Source organism: Pseudopodoces humilis, chromosome 9 (assembly GCF_049639895.1).
Source record: "Pseudopodoces humilis isolate 2021_Gansu_Grassland_sample_001 chromosome 9, ASM4963989v1, whole genome shotgun sequence".
Classification (NCBI taxonomy): Eukaryota; Metazoa; Chordata; class Aves; order Passeriformes; family Paridae; genus Pseudopodoces; species Pseudopodoces humilis.
The window spans coordinates 16632263-16655247 of NC_142208.1; the positions used below are offsets into that span (position 1 = coordinate 16632263).

The 22985-nt window shown below is 43.2% G+C and overlaps 1 protein-coding gene across 1 annotated transcript in view; it reads right to left on the reverse strand.

The window, feature by feature from the left end:
- Window positions 1-2117: 2117 nt before the first annotated feature.
- Window positions 2118-22985, reverse strand: part of TLL2 (tolloid like 2) — an 85958-nt gene continuing 65090 nt past the window's right edge. Inside the window, exons 11-21 of the mRNA XM_014250242.2 lie at window positions 21894-22010; window positions 18510-18655; window positions 17377-17572; window positions 13979-14104; window positions 12120-12280; window positions 10564-10744; window positions 9148-9273; window positions 8197-8324; window positions 7230-7443; window positions 5963-6213; window positions 2118-4764 (exon numbers count right to left, since the gene is read on the reverse strand). Coding sequence (XP_014105717.2) covers window positions 4630-4764; window positions 5963-6213; window positions 7230-7443; window positions 8197-8324; window positions 9148-9273; window positions 10564-10744; window positions 12120-12280; window positions 13979-14104; window positions 17377-17572; window positions 18510-18655; window positions 21894-22010 — 1781 coding nt within the window. The 3' untranslated portion in view covers window positions 2118-4629. The remainder of the gene's footprint in view (window positions 4765-5962; window positions 6214-7229; window positions 7444-8196; window positions 8325-9147; window positions 9274-10563; window positions 10745-12119; window positions 12281-13978; window positions 14105-17376; window positions 17573-18509; window positions 18656-21893; window positions 22011-22985) is intronic.

Consider the following 22985-nt stretch of genomic DNA (forward strand, 5'->3'; position numbering starts at 1 on the left):
TGTTCAGTTTGTGCTTGTCTTCTTCTTCATTTACATAGATACTTGTTGTCCCCTGCGTCATGGTCATATAGAAGTCCTAGTGGCAAAATATAAGTTCTGACATTGGTTGTCACAAGGCACTCAGAGACCATGTGAGTACTGCCAAGAAAGCACTGTGCAAGAATTCCCACCTCTCTTTGGAAATGTTTAGCATTATTTTGATGGAAATATTGTATTTGCCCACGTCTCAGGTCCATCCCTCCTTGTCCCTCCATTTTTTCCCAGGAAGACTGCAGCTGTAATGTTTGTGTACTCTAAAACAATGGCAAACCATTGCTGACTGCTCATCTGGGTTTGCATCAAATGCACAGACGTGCAGGCACAACCAGCAGACATGTATGAGACCCAGGCACAATGGGGAGGAGATTACCTTGAGGATTCCATTAGTCTAAGGCTGCCCCCTTAGAGACAGTCCTGCAACTCAGCAGCACGTATGCTTTGTTGAGAGCAAGTTAAAAAAAGGTTTACATCTGGAGGTCTTGGAGGGGATGATTCGTATTCATGTCCTTCCTGCCCACCGGGATGCTGATTCATCTGAGGCAATGAACAAAACCGTGACAAACAACATCTATCAATAATTCACAAACAACTGCATGAGAAGCACAGGGCAGTGAGAAAATGTTCTCCTACTAAACAGGGGATAAATAACCACACAGGGGATAATATCTGGGATAATATTCAACACATCCTAAGCAAACCCAACGCCCACTCACCACTTCATGCTTCTCCATGAAAAATTCCTGTATGCAGTAACAGCAGACTGCCCAGTGTCAGGGTTACTGCTCCTTTTACGATAAGCTTCTCTTCCTGCTAATACATGCGGGACCTGCAAAGCGAAGAGATGATGGAATTTCTCTTGGGCCGACTCAGACAAGCTGGCTGGCTCCCAGCACATCCAGGCTCTGGCATACACATGGGAAGCTGGGTTTCAGGGCACTGGAGCCTCCATCTCTTTTTTACCAGCTCTAGGGCAAATAAGGCAGCTTCTGGCTCTAAGAGCACGTTTAAAATGTGGCACAGAGAGGAATCCTGCTTTCACTTTCTAAGGCCACCACCTCATCTGCCAGAGCATTTGCTGGAAATGCCAGGACAAAGTGGAAGATTTCTACTGGCTTGATGCTGAGACCAATGAGCTTGTCTGGTCTGAGGCATCATTCTTTGTCTGAAGTAAGTTGTGCCACTGGGTCATACTCTGCCATGGTACTCTGGTGCAGGAGGCTACATGGGGATGCTTTTTCCTTACTTCATCTCCATTGCTGCTTTGCCCCTGGGAACAGCTGGGAGGAAATTCAGATACCGTGAAGGTTTGGGTAGCTGTGACAAACACCACAGCAACTGTTCTGGGTGGTGGGACATAAATGAACTAGGTGTGTCTTGAGGAAAGAACACAGACATGGTCCTTAGCAAGCAGGGTAGACATCAAGCAATGGACAGAAAGAGGAAGAAAAGCATTTTAGGTGCTACCTTAGCAGCATTTTGCTTCCACGGAATGTGGACTAAAACTTTGCAGTACGGAACATCTGCCTCATCCTGCTGTCCTTCACACAGGAGTTTCACGTCTCTGGGTCTTTGGGACCTGCTGCTGAAGGCCATAGGCTGCAGTGTAGCAAATGAGCTAGCCCTCTGAAAAATACTTAGGGACTAATTCTCAGATCCCTGATATTTTTCACTGCAGACCTGCTTCTCAGCCCCTAAAGTGTGAGCAACACATGGAACAATGTAGCCCTTTGGCTGGCCAACTTCTTTTCTCTGCCCCACTTTCTAAATGCTCCCTTGATTGCAATAGCCAATACGAACCTGAAGGCCCACAGGAAAGTTTCTTCCTGGTATTAGCAGTAGACACAAACAACAGAAGAACAAGGAATGTAATGAGAAATTTCCTCCCCTTGAAGAAGTGGAAAATGCATCCATACAACAGAATGTGCAACTGAATCCAGAGTCTTTAATGAATGCAGAGATTTGTTCTGGGCACAGGTACATTTGTGATAGTTCCCACACCCTCTTCTTTTGCCTCTCTAAAAATTATTTTAGTTAGTGAAATGTAAAACCACACAAAGACCAGAATACATATTCACACATCAGAGGATTTGACATTTTTTTTTCCTTAAGAAAATTTCACTCATTTAGAATTATTGACTGTTAAGTCCAGTCAGTACAGCAGAAATATTCTACATAGATCATTGATTGGAATGCACAGTACAACATTTGTGAACACACTGTCACAAAAGACACCTGGATGAACATTAACAAGTGTAGTAGATCTGTCAAACCACATTGGAAGCATCTGCATCAAATCAGTCTGGGGTGGATGGGAAATTACCAGAACATAGAATAAAGATGTTAAAGTACATGAGAACCTGCTATAGTCACTTTTCCCTAGAGCCATTGCTGCCACTAGAAGGTCAGAAAACTTGAACTGCAGCTTGTCATCTGAAACTTTGCTTCTGTTGAAGGGATTGATGCCACACTTTTATTTCCAGACCTGAGCCACTGTAATTTTGCTTGAACTGGAGCAAGGAAGAGAAGGACAAATGCACACCCCATCTAGCAGAGCTCACTTCCCCAGACCTGCATGGTCAAACAGCTTGAGATCAGAGGTCTTGCCTGTAAAAAGGCCACAAAATTTGAAAACAGAAACAAAGCAGAGCTAAAATAAAACAAATAAAAAACCCAAAAATCAAAACAGAACAAACATGATTTTATGCAGCCTGCAATAAAGCTATAGTCAACAGTACAGTATTGTTCACATTACACTTATTAAGGCTTTGACTACTGGTCTTCTACATGCACATTTTATATACATATAATCCTCTGTGTGTGTCTGTGTATAAATTACTTTACTTTTCTTGTTCTAAGCAAGAAAAAAATTTCATGCATTTGCTTCTCCTAGTATTCACAATACTTGGACCATATTCTATTCATGGATTTCTGGAGAGGGCTGGGTCTATTTATTATCCATCTGAAAACACACTTATTCTCCAGGAATGTTGTTTGTGCTGGACAGTGGCACTGGCCCCACACTTCTCCACAATCATACACAAGAGAGGAGGTGCCACTCCAAAGCCTGACAGCACAATGGTTATGTAAACATAGTAATCCTTGGATTATAAATACTTTATTAAAGCTAACATACCTCAGCTTTTAGCTCATAATTGCCCATGAGTGCCTTAATGAAACATTCAGAATAAAATATTTTTTTTCCTCCCATGTCAACTGCTCAGTTACAGTGGTTCTCCTAAAACACTTTTCCTTATTTTTTTCTGAAAGAAGCACCAAACTACCTGTTAAATCTTCAAGCCTGTGGCTGGGTAGCTTTCACAAGCAAAACAAGAACATCTCTGAGCCTAAGTCAAAGTCACCATCTCACTTGCACCCTTGCCATGATGTTAAGAGACTGGGCCATGCACCAGTGACAAACAGGGAGGAAGCAGAAACCAGAAGAACTCTTCCATTCCTAGCCCCATGCCTGCAGCTTGCACACGTTTGAAAGGTGCCCAGAGATCACCAAAGCTGACCTGTAGCATGGCCTGTGTCCCTCTGCCTCAGGGACACTCTGACTCCCCTGGGCCCAGCGTTTCCTTCAGTGAGGTGTTCTGGCCAGCTGAAGTTGCAGAGCACCCCTAGGTTGTGGTAGGGAGCCCCGGGGAGAAGGGCTCACAGGGAAGTGGTAGTAAGGAAAGGAAGCGGCGCAAAGAAGGCTGAGAAAGCAGGCATGGGTGGAGTGAGAAGGAGAGATTCCTTATTTAAGACAGGGCCTGGACTGCTGCCACAGCTCTCTGAGCTGGTTTGCACGGTGGTGTAACTGGAGCATCCTGTCAGCACTCCTGTTACTAAGCTTTGCCACCATGACACAGTAATGCCTTGCATCCCACCACAGCATTTCCGTGTCAGCCACCACCCTTCCCTTGGGCACTGCATTGAAGTACTTCCATTCAACATAATCCATGACAATTACTACAAACCAAACACTGGGTCCTTCTCCTTCCATGGAATCCAAGTAACTAGGAGCCCTAAAGAGGGCTGTCCCTGTCCCTTCCTTGCTCTCCACTCAACAATAAGAAAGACAATAACAGAGAGGACAGAAAGAGTAATGCAGGCACAGCCATCTGGCTGTTCTCTTATTGCACAGAGTAGTTGGAGCAGGTAGGGGAGAGTGGGTAGCTCACAAAGTCCTTTGAAAAAATCCTACTGGTTGTCTGTCCAAAACACCTGCTCCAGAAAATATGTTCAGACAGCTCATGTGGATGCTTGGGAAATGTCACCTAGAAACAAGATATGCAAGAGACGAAGGCCATTCTCAATTCAAGTTCAGTCTTCATTCAGCTCCATGGCAAGTTGTGCAAAATACAATGTTTATGCCCTGGCAGCTATGATTAAAAGCCAATTTTTTGGTCCTGGGTAGGTTAACAAGAAAGGGTCATGCTAATAATTGCAGAGGCAAACCTTTGAGACTGGATTTAGTTTTAGTTACAGAAAATAGTGTACACTGCTTTTGGCCAAGTGCACAGAAACTTTAAAAAAAAAAAAGACAAAGATCACACTGAGATGTCTCAGTCTTCAGATGGAGAGTATCTGTGAGGAGCAGTCAAACTATTTTCTCATGTGCAATGCATCCTGAAATTTGGTACTTATGTATCGGGCATGAAATCCTTTCTTGTTGATGGTGTCATCTGTATGGAATCGAATCATAATGGAATCCCCTGCAGAGTAGATTTCTTCCAGAGGCTGCAGAAAAGGAGAGAAGACAGCATACAGTGGTCAAGACTAAATAACTGTCTGCACCATGATACAAGAGTTTAAGCCCACAGTGAAGATAGATTGGCCAGTAAACATGAAGACTTGAATGCCCAGTACCTCCTGCCCTGATCTGCCTTCCTAAACATATTCCTTTGCTCTTTATGTTTGAAGACTGATGCCAGTCCACTCTACAATCCCAGTTCTTCCAGGTACTTTTTTCACAGGCCTCCCTGAATATTCTTGTTTCAGTCTTCAGGTTTACTCTAATTTGTCATTGTTTTTTTCAGGAGATGAGACAATACAAACTGGAACCAGTTTGGCAGCTGAGGCTATCCCAGGGTTCAAATAACTCAGGTGCTTATCTTACATAACAATTCTGGTTATTTCCCACACTGTTGTGACCTGCTGCCATATCCTTGTGCTTCCCCTTCCCAGCCATTCTTCATCTGTCAGTGTGCAGGTAGGTAGATTACTACCCAGCTGCCCTGAGCTTTTTCACACTAAGCTGCTATGCCTTTGTTTATTTTCCAGACCATTCCCCCAGTTTGTGAGAACTTCTTCCACACACCTACTCCCTGATTGCCTCTCTTTAAATTCAATAAGAAACATCTCCATTTCATTGCTAAAGGCCTAGAGAAATCAAACACAGACCCTCTGATTTCAAAAACCACACACCATTACTCATACTAGAATCACTCCTGGAAATGGAGATGCAGGTGACAGTTTAGGAGACAGCATGCCATCCTAAAGGCAGCAAGCATCACACAGCTCTAAGTCCCTTCACCATTCACCCTTGCCAAAGCATGGCCACAAATTAACTTGGCTTGAGCCAAGAAGCAACAGGGAATAAAACTGGCCTTTGGAAGCCGGTTCCCACATCTACACAACACTTCCATGGCAGGGCTGGGGCACAGCAGCGTGACAGTCTCGTGCTGCTGTACATGGCCCTGGGCTAAAAAGGACAGTCAGGCAGTAAGGATTTTCCAGCCAACACTGGAACATCAGATAAACAACATCAGATAAAATGGCTGTGATTGCCTGTGGAAAGGAAAGAAGCAAAACCCAAATGCCCCAAAGCATTCTCAGTACCAGTTTGTGACAGCTGCCCCTCTCCAAAAACAATATGAGGATACTTCCTTGTCACTCTCAGCAATCCCTCTGAAATCATCACTATCACACAGCTTACCCCTGAGCCACAGAAGCGTCCCAGACGGGGTGCAGTGCTGTCGTAACCATCGTAAACCTCCATGTAGTCGTACCCACAGTCAGCCTCCTCCTCTATCTCGAATATCTGGAATATTAGCTCCACCCCATAACCATCTTCAGCTACAATCACCCATTCACAGTTGGCTTGACTTGGGTAGTTGTTGTCCCCAAACTGAGCATGGGAATACAGATCCTTAGCTTGTACTTCAGCCTTTAAGAGCCCACCACACTCTGAAGGGAAAAAAGGACACAAAACAGTCTCTCAAAGTCCTTACAACAAAGACTCATCCCACTTTTGGATCAGTCATGAGCAGAGAAGACCTCCAGCTTGAAGTGCGTTAGGGAAAGTAAATAAACACTGCACCAAACTACAATAAACCAGTGAATTCTACAGTCACCCATGACTCCAAAGACCCACAGAGCTTGGAGGAACTTCCTCTTTTTGGTACAGAACACACATGGAAATAGGTGATCAGTTTAAACTGGCAGGATAGAGTTCTTGACACATACTCTGGGAAATTGTATTGTATTAGAAACCAATTGCTTTGTTCTTTGTACTTGTTCTGTGAATGAATTTCTGACCCCAAGTATTTTGTCATTAGGAAGTAGAAGCACATCAGAAACTAGGGACCAAAACAATCCTTTTCTGCCCACACAATGCACAAAAGTAGCCCTGTGTTTGTGCAGAATGTGCCTGCTTTAGCAGAGTTTTCCTGCAGCCAATGAGGAAGACGCTTCTTCACCGGTGTCATGTGCACGGTACTTCCAGCATGTTTCATCTCTTTACAGTAGCAGGGATTTCAGAGAAATGAATGTTGGCACAACACGCCCACCTGTGCTGCCACAGACAGGAGGCTCAAGCTGTGTCTGTCCACAGCACAGCTCTGTTTCTATCATAATCTATCTAATGTGAACCTGTTCTGGGAGTGGGCCAGTACATGGGCTAAATTGCATCACCTCCTTTTCCAATGGCTGATGTGGAACAAAAGGGATTGTTGCTCAAATACCTCCAATTTAAACAAAAGAGCCTGGACAGGAATGTCCAACACCAAGAGAATTCTGAGCTATAATGGGAGCTGGTATTTATGGTATGGCACTGGCGGTGGTCTGGGAACTGAATGTACACCACTTAAAATTTAGGCTATGATTATTTAGGAGAAAGGTGTGTCTGTTTTCACCTAGTGAAAAATGTAGTAGGACTTGATGACATCTTCTGGCACTGGGGTGTTGGCAGGCAACCAGCTTACCTGTGCTGTGCTTTGCCTGGAAACCTCTCCTTTGCACAGAAGCATCAGAGTAAAACCTGAGGAACATCTTGTTGGTAGAAGCCACTACAGGGTCTGGTTTCTTGCTGCCACAGAAGCGGCCAAGGATAGGTGACTTGCTGTTGGGCCCATCATACATTTCTAAGTGGTCATAGGCACATTCTTGGTGCTGCTCAATCTCAAACTCATTGAAGGTCTAGAGCAAGAATATGGAGAATTAAGACAGCTGTAAATCTGAGTATGTGATTTAGCACAGGCTGAAATGCCAAGTGAGAAACAGATCAAATGGTACATCTGTCTCACTCTCCCCACAAACTAAAACAGAATAATGTGCTTGCAGCCAAGAGAAATCTCAGGGTGGCAAAGATCAGAATTCCATATCAGTGTGCTGTGTTGCCTCAGCCTTGCTGCCTCACATGGGTGCATGACAGCAGTTAACAACTGCAAGCCTTTTATAACACTTATTTTTCTAGCTGGAAATTCTGCCCAGCATATCAGACGGCTGTTCTGCAATATTACTTCCCCTGAGCACAGGGATTATTTCCCCCAACACATGGGCCATTGGCACAGCTTTGGGTATGTCCTGCCATTTGCATCAGGCCTTCAGAGGGCTCAGCCACCACTTTATGTAGATATGGCCCCAACAGAGTGTCTCACAAGGAGGGGTAGGGGTGGGAGGGCACTTATGCCATCTGTTTACAGAGGGCAATACTCCACAGCTGTCATCTGCTGAAGCCTCCTCTAAGCTATCTCGTCTGCCTTGTGTACCTCTGAGACTTTCTGCCCTTTTGCAAGCCAGGGCAGCCTCCCAAGAAGCACACCTCCAAGAGCCCCAAACGAGACCTGAGGGCACCAGCCTCCCACTCACACAGTGGTGGTGGGAAGTCACTTCAGCTCCTCACAACCCAGCCTGCTTCTTGCCTCACACACCCGCTCTCTGGTTACTCACTACTTTCACTCGGTGGCCAGGTGTTGCAGAGATGTCCCAGGTGCACTCCTTCCGGCTGGGATACTTGTCAGGCCAGTTGGGACTGCTCATCATTCCCTCTGCACCACTCAGCTTGTGCTCGCAACCAGCTTGGGAGAGAGAAATTGCATTGGGGCAAGTCTCATGTGGCAACCCTGTAGGGTCCTACGTGGTCCTCTGCCCACTGAGACCCTCCGCAGGGCACAGACACAGAAGGCTTCAGTCACCAAACACGACCTTTTAGTATCACTCCATAGTTCTGGTGGGTTTGTCCCATATTTTTTTTGAGCTAACCTGGCAGATGGTGAAATGGACCATCTCACTCTCCTGGACCTCATTAACCCAACCAATGTCCTCACACCCTTAATCTATTCTCCCACTTCTTCACCTCATCTGTGCTGTTCCTAGGGCCATGATGTCAACCCCTCCACAATGTTGACAGGTGCTATCTCAGCCTTGCATTATTTTGCCAATTTAGAGAGTTGTATCAGCTCATGGAGAGGTCAGACAAGGACCAGAGACCATATACAGGAAAGCCATGGGAGCACATAGCAGGGACAGGGGTGCAGGAAGAAAGTTAGTCTTGGCACCAGCAAGTGGTTAGATCAGCCCATCCTTTCTCTTCTGACTGAAACACAATAATTAAATGAAGCAGCAGTGACCAGTCTAATGATGATGTCCCACAATTGCTCCTTTTGCAAGTCCAATTTCTCATCCCCACCCTGTCCATTCCCTGTGGGCATACAGAGAGCAAGACTAGGGAATGGTCACAGTCCTATTTCTACCCAGTTTTTCAGATAGCTGGGGCTTTTTCAGTGCCCTTGCACTAGTATGCTGTACAAACTGCCTTTCAGGACAGGGCAGGAAGCACCCTGAACCAAACAGTGTTTCAAGTACCTTGGCTTTCCCGAGGGCAGGAGTGGGCAACTTTACCTTCTTTACAGTCATGGCCGTTTTCATGCAGCATGAAGCCATTTCTGCACTGGCACATGTAGCTCCCAAAGGTGTTGATACATTCGTGCTGGCAACCACCGTTGTCTTTGGAGCATTCGTCCTTGTCTGGGCAGGATCAAACCAACAAACACTGAGTTGACAGGGACACAGGCTACCAGAGTCACCAGCTGAGAGCCCCATATACCCAGGCTAGCAGATAGCAATGCAAACCTCCAACTCTACTGCTGGACTAGCCCAGTCAGATTTTTAGCCCAGATCTATTCTCTTCAACTGCCTTACATTCCATAAAATGTATCACAAATGTGCTCTATTTTATAATGTTAGTTTATTGGTTAAATGCTCCTAGGCTAAAGAAACCTAGAGCAGCATCTCATTCTTTAAGAACAGAGTTCAGGAAAAGCATCACAGAAATTCACTAGCTGAGATAAAAATCTACTTTATATTTTCAAGCTCTTATGTGCTCTGATGAGCCTCCATTTCTAAATAGTTCTGCCTGAGCATAAACAGACAGGTGATGAAGACCTAAGGTATGAGCTGTTTCATGAAGCTGAAATATGCCCCACAGGATCTTGACTCCTGTGTGTTCAAGACTATGCACTCCTCAATCTCACTTTCTGAGCATAGGATCTGCTCATGGTTTCCAGTCCAGTTTAATTTACGAGAAGTTTATCTTCAGTTTCTACTGGGATAATGCCCTGCCTAGATCTCATTAATTTCATCTGTCTCCTCACTCCCAAACGCATTTCTAGATGAATCATACCCACCTCATCCTTCCTCCTGTTAGATTTAATAAGTCAAAACCTTAGCCCTGATTCTACTCTGCACCTGTTCTAATTCAAGGCTGTTTTGCCTTATCATTCTCCCAAAAAGCATTAATACTGCTAGGACTCTGCTGAAGACAGCACAAAATTGAATTTCTACTTCCAAATGGCACACAGTTAACCTCCAGAACTGCCTGTCAACAAGATATATCTCTGACAAAGGAATGAGAACAGAGGATGAAAAACTTCCACTTGTACATGCTGCTTTGATGGCAATGATTGCTATATAGAACACTACTGGAAATTTTCTAAATCTTCTAGTTTCAGCGGAAAAAGCTTTCCTTTAATACTCTAGGGATGGAAATAACTTCTAGGGTTAGGCTCCACATTGCTTCCTGCTGTAGAAGGACTGGAGGCATTGATGGAACCCATGCATCTTGCTGACACCACACTATGAAACTGGACATACACTGCACTGAGAACACAAGATGAAGGCGGCACAGAACAGAGCAACCATGGTTTTAGATTTAATGAACCATGCCAGGCTCTGACAGGATGTTGAAGAAAGTTCACCAGAACCAAGAGGTTCAGTTAGAGGAGACACCTAAGCAAGGGAAAGAATACAGTCACATACCAGAGAAGTAGTGAACTTTAAAGCCTTTCTTGGAGACAGTGTTGTCTGATTTGAACTCCAGTCTCATGTTGTTGCCATATGATGTGATTACTTCGGGCTTCTCTGAGCCGCAGAATTTGCCATGTAGCTTGGAATCAGAAGCCAGCTCACTACGAACCTCAACATAGTCATATTTACAGACCTGCCAAGAGAGGATGAGATTTCTCAGCTCTGTGGCCTTGGAACAGAGCATTTCAGAGGAAGAGGAGAGAGGCTTCACTGAGAAGGAACAGAAACAGCCTTGTACTCAAATCCACTCCTAACTTGCCCAAAATCTCCTCTGTCAGTTTTCTCACCCCATCACTTGCTGCCCTGATCTTAAAGCATGAGTGTGCTTTTCAGAATAGCAAAGGTACCATTGAATTTAGCAAAAGTGATTATTTCCACCTTATACAAGAACCTGACAGTGTTGAATGAACTTTAACAGCCTCCTGAATTATGGAAGTGCCACTGCTCCCATTTACAGCAGGGAAACTCAGACCTGAACGCTTTGTTCAAACTCCACCGTGCATGGCAGGGAACAGACTCTTTTACTGTTACTTCCTTTATCCTTGAGGAACTCTACTTTAGTATTAATTTCCAACTCTTTTCCTGCAAAAGCAGCACTGGGGAGGTGGGAGGCAGAACACCTATTAGGGATGGAAAATACCTACAGTTATGCAAAACTGGTAGAGAAAAGAAGTCGATTGTGCTGGTTTTGGCTGGGATAGATTTAATTTTCTTCATGGTGACTGGTACTGGGCTGTGTTTTGGATTTGTGCTGAGAAAAGGGTTGATACTATCAAGAGGTTTTGTTATTGCTGAGCAGGAGTTGCACAGAGTCAAGACCGTTTTTTGCTTCTTGTACTGCTCCAGCAGTGAGGAGGCGGGGGGTGCTCAGGGAGCAGGGAGGGGACACAGCCATGACAGCTGATCCTCACTGACCAAATAGATATTCCATACCACAGGACATCATACCCAGAATATAAAGTGGGAGTGACCAGAGGGAAGAAGGAGTAAGGGGAGACATTTAGAGGGACACTGTTTGTCTTCCCAAGTAACTATTATGTGTGATGGAGCCCTGGTCTCCTGGGGATGGCTGAACACCTGCCTGCCCATGGGAAGCAGTGAACTAATTCCTCATTTTTCTTTGCTTGCCTGCATGGCTTTTGCTTTATCTATTAAACTGTCTTTGTCCCAACCCATGAGTTTCTCTCACTTTTACCTTTCAGATTTTCTCCCCCATTCCACTGTGGGAAAGTGAGTGAGCAGTTGTGTGGTGCTTAGTTGCCAGATTGGGTTAAACCAGTGCACCCACTTATAACAGAACAGCTTTAATCCTTCCACTCTACAGAGAAAGCAAATCCAGACTTCAAGGAGAACAGTCACTGTTATTGGTGTAATTACATCTAGGGTGGGAAAACAACCAGAAGCTCCACCAGTAAGACAGAGCCTCCTCTTCCTTGTACCCCAAGGATTTATCCAGTTCTGATTTAGCCAGTAGTCCCACCTCTGAGATGCAGGGACTGGTTACGTACATCATTGCCTTCCAGCTCAAACACTTCGAACTGCAGAGAGATCCGGTACTGGGCTGGAGCTACCACCTGCCAGACGCAGTTTTTGTTAGTAGGATATTCCTTGGGCCATCCAGGGCTAGTAATGGTCCCATTGAGCTTGGTGATGAAGCCCCCACAGGCAGCTGGAGAGGCAATAAATGAACACAAGTTTTACTTGGTTCTGTTCAAACACACAGATTGGGCCACAGTGCTAACTAGCAAATAAACCAGATCCTGGTTGGTGGCACATTTCAAATCCCAGCATCCATAACAGGCTTAAAATGCTGGGAAGTGTGAAGAAAGAAACTTCACCTGCTGTAACTCACCTCTCAAACACACCCAGTGAAGCTATAGCCCTGAGAGCCACCATGTAGGACTGATTTCCTTTCTAATCTCTGTCCTTCGGCTTACTGTGAATTGGTTGACTTGACCTGCACAACACACAGTTGTAAAGGCCAGCTTGGTAAATTCACCTACACTCGGTGCTACAAACCTTACTATTGCAAGTTTATCAGTAATGGAATAATAATTACACAATAATGGAATCCTAGGCAAGACATCCCTGTCAACTTTTTAGTGGTTTATTATATTTGGATTGCATCTTCTCTAGGGAAAGTTGAAGACAAAGTCAAGATTTAGCTTTATTATCCTATTTCCTTTAAAATTTAAGACATCTCAACTTCATCCTCTTGTGGGAAGGCAGGGCTGTTACCTCAAAGGAATAAACCTCAATTTGCTGCAAAATTCCATTTGCAACAAAGCAATTTTTAGGTTTTTTTTTTCTTGCTATTTCTTGAGAATAAAGAGATATGACCACATCTTCAAAACCTACAGGGATAAAAGCTTTCTGTGTCTTGTTCTCAGCATCATTTTGCATTGAGAGGACTAACCCGAGGGAGCAGCTGCAATATCCAGAAGCAAGCAAGCAGTTTTGGAGGAAAAAAAAAAATCAATTTACTGTGATGTATATTGCTACGGTTTCAAAGACTATCCTTTCTGTTTTGCCCACAAAAAAAAACCTGCCAAGTTATTGCAACTTAGTAACTGGCTTACTAAAATTGCAAGAAATTACAAAAAAAAAGAAAAAAAAAAAAGCTTTCAAAAGCCTTTTCTACAGACCTGACTGCCCTCACCAAGTCAATAGCACTCTTACCCAAACAGTTTGACAAAAGCAGAAGTCAGGGAAAACTGGGTGATGTTGAGAGCACCACTGATAGAATGTGGAGCTCCCTAAATGTCCCTACAGAGAGAGTTCTGAGAGAAGAACAAGGGATGGATTCTCAGCACACCGACAGCTGTGTTGTTGGCAGAAGCAACACTTGTTGCATGAGATTAACTCTCTAGAAAGCTGACACAGCTTCTATTATGGACATGAGGCTCTTTTCCTCCGTAAAAGAAGAAAATTCTCTTCAGTATGGAAAAGCCTGTTTTGCATGCAGACAAAACATTGATATTTTATTATATGAAGTAAATTCCTTTTTGAAAAACAAATAAATTCGGTGTTAGATTTAAATACTTTTGGGCCACTTGGTGGTTATGTTGTAATGCCTGCTTCCCTTATGTTGCACTGTGGGAGACCTGGTCTGAACAGCAATCTCCAGCCATGAATGACAACTGTTTTAGGGATGTTTAGCAGCATAAATCAGAGTACTCTCAGGGTTTTTTTTAACCTAAACTTGTTTTTCAATGGAAGATGTTAACAAAAAAAATTCATTTGGGTGAAAATAAAGTGAAATAAAGAGGATGCAGGGACAGGGAAAATAACTTCCAAGACTGTTCAATTCCATTTTTAGCTGTATACATATCCTACAATCAGATGGCTCAATCTGTAGGTTACTTACCTTCACAGCTCTTTTTATCAGCTGTCAACTCATAGCCAGGTTCACAGGTGCATTTGTAACTGCCCAGTGTGTTCTCACAGTGCTGCTCACAGCCACCATTGTCCGGCAGAGAACATTCATCCATCTCTGTCAGGAGAAAACCAGAGCAAGTCGCACTTTCCAGACCACCCAAACACCCTGATATTCCTCACACAATCCTTCTGGACAGAGGGAACAGAGCACTGACTGCTGAGCCAAGACTGTGAAGCAGGCAGTGCCGCAAAGCTCACAAGTGCTGAAGCACTCCTATCACCAGAACCATAAAGGACTGCCATTACTGCTAGCCAACAGTGCTTTTTTTAGACATGAGCAGGAAAACACTGTCTCCTATAAAGACTTCACTGCCTTTTGTTCTCATACACCATTTTTTGGCTTTGTTTTGTTTGTTTGTTTTAAACTCCTCCTGCTCTTGAGTAACTTGAGCTACCAGGAACCAACCCATTGTGGCACACACAGTAATGGAGCAGAGGGAGGTCATACCCCAGGGGACAGGGTGCCACAAAGGAGCTGGCAGGACACGCACGTAGTTCTGCCTTTTCACAGGCACACAAAGTCTTGTCACCCTAGACCTTGATGTTGGGTTCTTCAACCACATCTCAACAACCTGAACTGATATTTTAATATAAAGATAGCCACTGGCTTCTCACCCTGACCCCCGATTCCACAGGCATCCCTTAACAGATGGTTTAATTAACATGGCTGTGGTGGGTTAGCCTCAGCCAGCAGCCAAACTCCCACCTAGCTGTTGGTTCACTCCCTGGCCCACCACTCCTGTGGAAGTGGAAGGAAGAACACAGGAAGCATATGAGTAAGAAAGTTTTGCGTTGAGATAGACAAATTTTCCACCATTTACTGTCGTGTTCAAACAGACTCAATTTTGGGGAATTTAACTTAATTTACTGCCAATTAATATAAATATTTGAGTGCTGGTTTAGGTATGGGGAAACCAAAACTGAAAACAAATATGTTAAAACACTTAGAGAAAAGATCTTTCTGCTTCCTTTTCCTGGCTCACTCCAAGCCCCTCTCCTCCTGCCTTGTACCCCTACAAGTTACACTCAGCCCCATCAGCAAAGCCACGAGTGTGCAAAGGCAGGAGAGGATCGGGAGCCACATGTCCTTGCTGCTCCTTCTCATTCTTCTCCCCTGCTCCAGGTAGATGAACTAACACTTCAACCATATAAAAACAGACTTCATTGATACAAACAATTTGCCACCAAAATGAAGATAACTAACAAGAATAATCCTGGAGATAATCCCATGAGACATACCTGACTGGGTGGATGTGAGATAATTGATCTCCATATCTTCCTGGCAATGCATCCTGGGTGTGACCAATGACTTACGCTCTCTAAGCTGATTGCAGATTTAGTTTCTCTAAAAACTTACACATTACCATTGCATATTCTCACAAAGCATAGCATTCAATTCCATCCTTAACTCTGATTTTTTTAGGCTAAGTTATTTTCTTTCAGTGTTGTAAGACATTTAATTGTAGCTCTATTCCTTTCATAATTCATTAAGGCAAAGCTTACCTATTGCTCAATCAGCTACGAGAAGCAGTCTGAAGAGTGCCTGCAGAGCCATCTAATTTGTTCCCTTTGCTCATGGAGTGCCTGGCAGTCACAATCCTGCTGGATATGGAGGTAGAGACTGCAGACTTCAGATTCCAGCTTGAAACTCCACATATATCCTGCATGTGTGTCTACACAGTTTTTGCACACAGACATCAGGTCTGCCCACAGTGCAAGCTGGCTAGAAATTGTGCAGCTATGACTACTGTGATGCTTGGTGCAAGCAAAAACACCTCACTCCTCAGCTGAATTTACTGGCATGGACTTTAAAATGCTCTAACCATCCACAAGCTACATGGTTTCTGGTTCAAACGTAAGAAATCCGAGCAGACACTGAAAGATCTAGTCTGACGGCAAAAACTCCTGAATGAAGAAAATACCTGTGTCTCCAATTGTACTAGTGCACAAGTTTACACACTTTTACATTTTTTTTTAAAAAAAAAGAAACTTTCTTCCCCTACAAACTTGTGAAACTGAGGTGAAACTCAGATTTTAGCGAAGGACTTGCTCTGTTTCCATGCAATGCTCATCTCTGAAAGACATCTCTGCCACAGTCAGCCTGCACTGTTCACTCCTGAAAGGAGCCAAAATATCTTTAGGAAGAAGAATTCTCTGTGCCTTTATGGAACCTGAGAAATTTAAACCAGGAAGTCTAGGCATTGTGAAAGTTGTCCAGGGCCTGAGATCAAATGTCACAGTATTTGCCAGTGATCTTGTAATCACTCTTTGTCACAGTCCATTAAGACCTCTCCAATTTACAGGCCAATATAAACTATGAATTAAACTTTATTTACCTTTTTTTTTTTTCACTTAAGTGAATGGTTTAAGAATTATGGGTTATAAATTATGACAGTTTATGCCTTGAATGGTGAATAAGTGAATTCATAGGATGGACTGGTCTGAGCCAAGTGGATTGAGCCCTGACATGTCTGTTTGTTTAAAGTCTTAAGTTCATGAAATAAAGTTTAATTCACAGAGTACATTCTCCTGAAAATTTGAGAAACCTAAAGGGACCATAACACCCTTAACACACTAAGTTAAGGTAGAAATAAATAAAGGACTTATGCAATCCAAATATTGGCATTGCAACTATTATTTCTGTACAAGTGCCACTGAACCTAAGACAAACATAGACATTTGACCCTCAGCAGCTCCACAGGTATTTTACCAAGCAGTTGAATATTTGGCTCTTCCCTCTATCAAGTCACCAGGATGCTGGTAAAAGACCATTTCTAGGGTCCAGCTCTTAAAAAAAGAAAAAATTTAAAAATCTTAGTTTCACATCTTCCTGAAGAGGATCTCAGTTTAGGAACACATTTGTCTCCTAAAGGTCTCAGTATTCTTTTACTGGGACTCTACTTGCATTTAGATTTACCCTCTCTCCAGAGGTTTATTTTGGAATAGAACTTAAGCAGAGAGCTGTTTTTAACGCTCCTTGTGCAGTATTAGTACTTCTTTGAGAACATCAGTGTCCTCTGGCATGGCTAAATGGAGGTGATATTCCATCCAGCTGTACAACATTTATGCTGACACCACCCCAGCAGAGTTGATTTCTGTCCTAATCAGGGAGGAGGTGCTCCTGCCTCAGCATCAACCCCCTCTACACTCTCAAAGCACTTTGTACATAAATTCGATATCTGCAAACAAATTGTACAAACAAATCCTAAGTACAAGTAAACAGAATGATCATGCATGAACTGGTTGAGAGAATTAATTGATTTGTGGATGGCAGTAGCTTAAGGGAATAATTGTCCCCAGCTTTGTGAGAGGTATTAGATCACATACCTTTAAAGAAATTTGCTGCAAAGCCTGCTTTATTGATGGTGGCATCAGATGCAAACTTCATCCATACTTTGTTTGAACTGGATTTGATGTCTTCTGGCTTCTCGTAGCCACAGAAGTGGCCGATGAGCGGGCTCTGCTCAGTGAGGCCATCTCGGATCTCCAGGTAGTCGTAAGAGCAGGCATCGTGCCACTCAATCTGCAACAGGAAAAGTGTGTGCCTGTACCTCACTAGTCAGAGTTCTTCCAGCCAGCCCAGCAACACAGACCAGCTCCCCAAACAACAGGCTACAACTAAGTACTTCCTGCGGCTGCCACTGAGCTCTTCTGCAGTTCAAACTGCATTCGAGCCTAGGCACATCTCAGTTCTGACACTGCTTCGTGGTTATCCTGTGGTGAAACCCAGTCCCTGACTATCAACAAACTGCTTTTGCAAGAGAAGCTGTAAGAAACAGAGCAGAACAACTACAAACAAAATGGTTCAAGGAATAGCTGTGGGGAGGTAGTGGTGTCAGCCCTTTACAGGACAAGCATGGTGAGTGTACACAAGCCACTGCAGCCTGTGGGACAGATGAGATTTATGCACCAACCAAGGTCCTGTCCCCTCCTGTCTGTGACAGGACAGTAATCAGGACAGTTAACAGTAATCAGGGACTGATCACTGTCATGTAGCTAAGAGTGTAAGACATAACCACTGGAAGAAAACTTTTTGTGAGCTCTTCAAAGTCTCTCTGCCATCTGGGACCATGATGTTTCTTTGGGGAGCCACATCCTACAATCTGACAAGTCCCACTGACACCAATAAGAGTTTTTTGCCTGGATTTTGACCACTTACTTCCATTTGACCAGAGTGAAAATTTAAGGACTCGTAAGTCCCTATCTGACATCATCAACACTTTTGAGTGTCTTCTAATCCATTCTGTCTAGAGTAACAGTTTTTGAAAACTCAGCGTATCTTAAACTTCAAAAATCAAAATCTTTGAGCAAACATCTGGTAAGGTAAATGATACTCTGAAGTAGTCAAAAGATTCTTTTATTATTACTATTATTATTACCACTTTCTACTTAATTTTAAAGGGTTTGTAGAGGCAAAAAAAATTAATATCTGTAATATAAGATGCAATGACATTTCTTACCTCAAAGGCTTGGAATGTGATTCCTATGTGGAAACCCTCAGAAACTGTGATCTTCCAGACACACTCTTTGGAAGGTCTGTAGTCATCTGGGTAATTGGGAGACTGGATCTGGCCAGCATCTTTGTGTATTTCTCCACCACAAATAGCTTCATAAAAAAGAAACAGCAAACCCAGGAGATTGCAAGTTTCTCTGTAAAGACAGCTCCATATGCATCTTTCTCAACAAATGTGTTTCAGTCTTGCTTACTATACAAAGGCAACACACAAGTCATGGATTTTTAAAAATCTAACATTTTGTTTTATGACAGTGTCTCCTATATTGCTGTGCTAATATCCTCAGAAGGTGAGCTCACTGGGACAGAGAATTTTTATAAATGTGTGATATTCATACTCCTGCTCACCTTCATATCTGCTTGAAACCTGCTACCAGCACTAGGAACCAAGAAAAGCTGGGGGGAGGGCGTGGGAGGGGGGAGAAGTTGCAAATCAAATTGAATCCAGCCACACGATGGCAATATTAACAAGCACAACTTGAGCTGTTCACCACCAGACCATCAGGCTGACAGCTGTGCTTGAAAAATTAAGTTTTAGTGCCAAATATAAGAGCAAATTCAAATACTGAAATAGAAAAGTTAATGGAAGTCTAGTTTAATACAAAACCAGTAAAGATCTTGAATATAACAGCAGTTCAGCAAAATTGTCTGCAAGACTATGTAAGAGATGAAAGTAAGATCACAGGCTAAATAAAACCTGTACTACCCATGAGGCATGGCACACATCTACAAAACACATGAATGTTTTGGCTGTGCCTAAAGTCAAGGAAACAAAAATACGAAAATACGAGAGAGATGGTACTGCAGTGACACCTGCCAGATATCAACCATCCTCACCCTTGGCTTCTCCCCACAAGGCATTGCATTGGCAATTCAGATATGAGTCTCCTTGTAATGTCATGCAAAATGCTTGCATTGGGTAACACTGTCTTGGTCTTGCATTATAAGCTGCTAATGTAACCGAGTTAAAAGCATTGCTTCATTAGTGCAGCTAACCTCTTTCCTACAGGATCAGTGCTAAAACACCACCAAAAAGTTGCAGCCAAAGATTCAGCTGCAGAGCACAATTTAGATTGCAATTTGAATTCATATATTCAGAGCAACAAGTGGTGCTTGAGGAAACTTCTGAAGGAGCCTTTAAAGAACTATCTACCCCCACCTAATGGAAAGAGGACTAAAGAGCAGAGGACCTTTCTTTTTTCCTAAGAGCCATGAAACTGTCGGCCAACAAATAATAATTTCTCTATCCACTGCAGAAGTTCACACTGACACAGCTGAGCATCAGCTATACTTGGAAGAGCCTTATGGCAAAATGGAAAGAACATCTGGTAGAGCCTGAGAAGACAACAGTGATGTCAAATTTGGGGCTGTCAGCAGTGCTGTAGGGCAAAACAACCAGCATCATCCCATCTTAAGTCTCATGAAAGAAAGGCAACAGAATGACTGAACGAAGAGGACACTTTCACTACATAAATTGTCATTTAGTATCAAGTAATTCTACCGTCATGTGGCTGCATGCTCCTGCCTCTTTCCTCCCATCTTCTGATTTGGAGGAATCCAAATCCAAAAATCAGTCCTCACCCACAGTTTCCAGAAAAGTTCAGATGCATGAGCATTCATATGCACTGTCACTAAAGCAGTAGACAGAGAAGCAGTGCTAAACATGAGGGAGGAGTTCAAAAGAAAAAGAGGAACTAATGGAAGCAGAGAAAGATTTTGGACAAAAATTGATAGAAAATTAACTTATATGCAATCCCTCCTGGAAATAAAAACTACTTTTACTGCCTAAGCACAGAAGTCACAAAACAGCTAAGCAAGCCACTTTGCAAAGGGCAAAAGAAACCAGACATTATCAGAACTTGCTTAAGAGGGAAATAGGGATTAAAGAAGATTTCTGGAACATCTATTTCAGCAAATAAATTATGGAGAGACATGTAGATAATCTATCTGCTGTTCTGACAAGAGGAGGCTGAGATATCCAATGCTTAAACATTCCCTTCAATCGAAAATATGGAGTTTGCTCGATCACTAGATGCATTCTACCTTCAGTTGCTCTATTCAAAAGTCAAGTGGAGCAAGCTCATATTTACTTTAGGGATCTTTTATTAATCAACAGGAAATATGGGAAATTGTCAAGGGAAAACAAAGTTACTTTGCAAAGTGACTTTGGAATGCAGCCAATGTAAACTTCTTTTTCTTCCAATACCATTTAGCAACATGAAGGATGATGCCATACATGCTAATTTGATTGCTTCTAATTCCAACAAACTACCATAAAGGGGGTGTTACAAACCACATGGTTCAGGCAACAGCTGCTTTTCAGGAGAGATGCTTAAAAAAACCCAGCATCAGGCAAGCTACCTCTGTCTCAGGGGCAACAATTCCTGCAGAAACCAGATATTTCTCCAGTGAAACAGATTTGTTAGCCCCAAACTGCTGTGAAATCCTCATATGCTTTATTTGCACTTCCCTAACAGTCCCATGTTTGCTTCACTTCCCTCTGTTAGTATCATTATTCATGAGTTTATGGGACACCTGGGCACTAGGCTTCCAGCATTATGCTTGTTCCTGTGGCTGAGGAAAGAAGATGATGCAATGTTTGTATCAATACAGTCAACCTCAATACTGTTGACACCACTGGTATTTCTAAGAAAAATGCCTGCTTTTCAGAAAACAATGAGGGCTTTTCATACATTTTAGAATCATTACTGCAAAAAACACAAGCCTATATGGAAAAGGGAAGTTACTGATTTTTAATAACTGTGATAGTATTACTCCTCCTCTGAAATGGTTTCATCATCTCAGTGCCATGCAAGTTTCTAAAATACCTGACCTGTAGAAGACCTGACATGCTAATTACCAATTTTCTGTAACTAAAACATACAAAGAAGAAACAAAAGAACAATCTTTGCATTTGAGAACTCAAAAAAACCACAACCAACCAAACAGAAACAGCCCAAGACAATCTGTATTAAGTGATATAGAATGTATGATCCCAAACAGAAGTTTGCCTGTTAAAATGCTGAAAGAAACTCTTGCTCCACACACTGCTGCTTGCAGGGGCTGGTTAGAGCAAAGAGAACCTGGCCTAAGTATGGTAGCTATTGCTTTGCATTCCCATCTTATTGTGCCTCCTAAAATATGACAACCTAGTTGGAAAATCCATGCCTTGTCTACTGAAACAAGCCGCAAAATCTGCCAATTCCCATAAACACAAGAGCATGGCTGTATCTAACCACACAGTTCAGCAGAACTCCTGCTGATCCCATAAAACCCCTGCATCTTATTCAGTCTTCTCCATACAATGCAGATTTCTAGCTAAGGAATGTACCTTCATAGACCACAAAGAAGCCTTTGCCCAGGATGTTACTGCTGCTCCGGAACTCGATCCACAGCCTGCTGTCCGTGGAGATTACTGGCTCAGGAATCTTGTCACCACAAAATCTACCTAGAAGACATGAAAGAGACAATAAGGATCTCTATAATCTCCTGAGGGACAAAACAGCATAATGGGCACCTGTGACTCTGGGAAGCAAAGAGTCTTTGGTTCAAGGAGTGTGCTTGTGTAAAACACCCTTTCATTCCCATCAATTGTGCTTTTGAATAAGTTTCTGTGTCCCCCCTTCATTAATTCCTATTCTTTTCCATTATTAAGTGAATTGAAGCTCTCTTCAGCTGGGAGAATCCAGAGATTATGGATGAAAACTCTATTGCCCTGGTAAATTCAAAAGGGCTCTTGTCTTGATCACTTAATTGAGCAAATGAGATACCATGGTGAGGAAACATGCCCCTGTCCTTCTAGAGATGTGGCATTAGGAAATGTCCTTTCCACCTGCCAAGCCTTGAAAACTCCTTCAGCATTTAGCATCCAGGAGCAAATACTCCAAGTCAAACCAAGGGTAGGACATGGCCATGCTGATGACAAAAAATAACACTCTCTCTTCAACAAATCCTGGTCAAGCTTCTGCAGTCATTTAATTTCTTTCAAGAGAACGAGACCAGGAGCCATTTTGCTCAATGATTCCCCCAGCTTTGAGCTCTCTGGCATGTACCAGCACTGGTAAACTCCCAAATTTTGCCAGTAGGCATGAATCTTGAAAGAGAACAGCTGCAGATGGCATCTCAGCCCAGACAAACTCAACAACCCCAATTTGGTGGCTCCTCTATTGAAGCCAGAAGCTCTTCACAGAAACAGAGCAAGCACCAAGTATGCACTGATAGGCAGGGACCTGCACTTGGGTCAGGAGCTTGCACAGAGCAAACATGGTTTTTCACTTCAGCTGATAGCAGCAGGGCAATACACTGAATTCAACATGGTCTTGGCACCCTGTCCAGCTGAATCCCACTCAGAATCTGACAGAGGCAAACAGCAGTTCTTCAGGCTGAATTCAGTCAGGACAGTGGTGATAGGGATCCTGGCCTT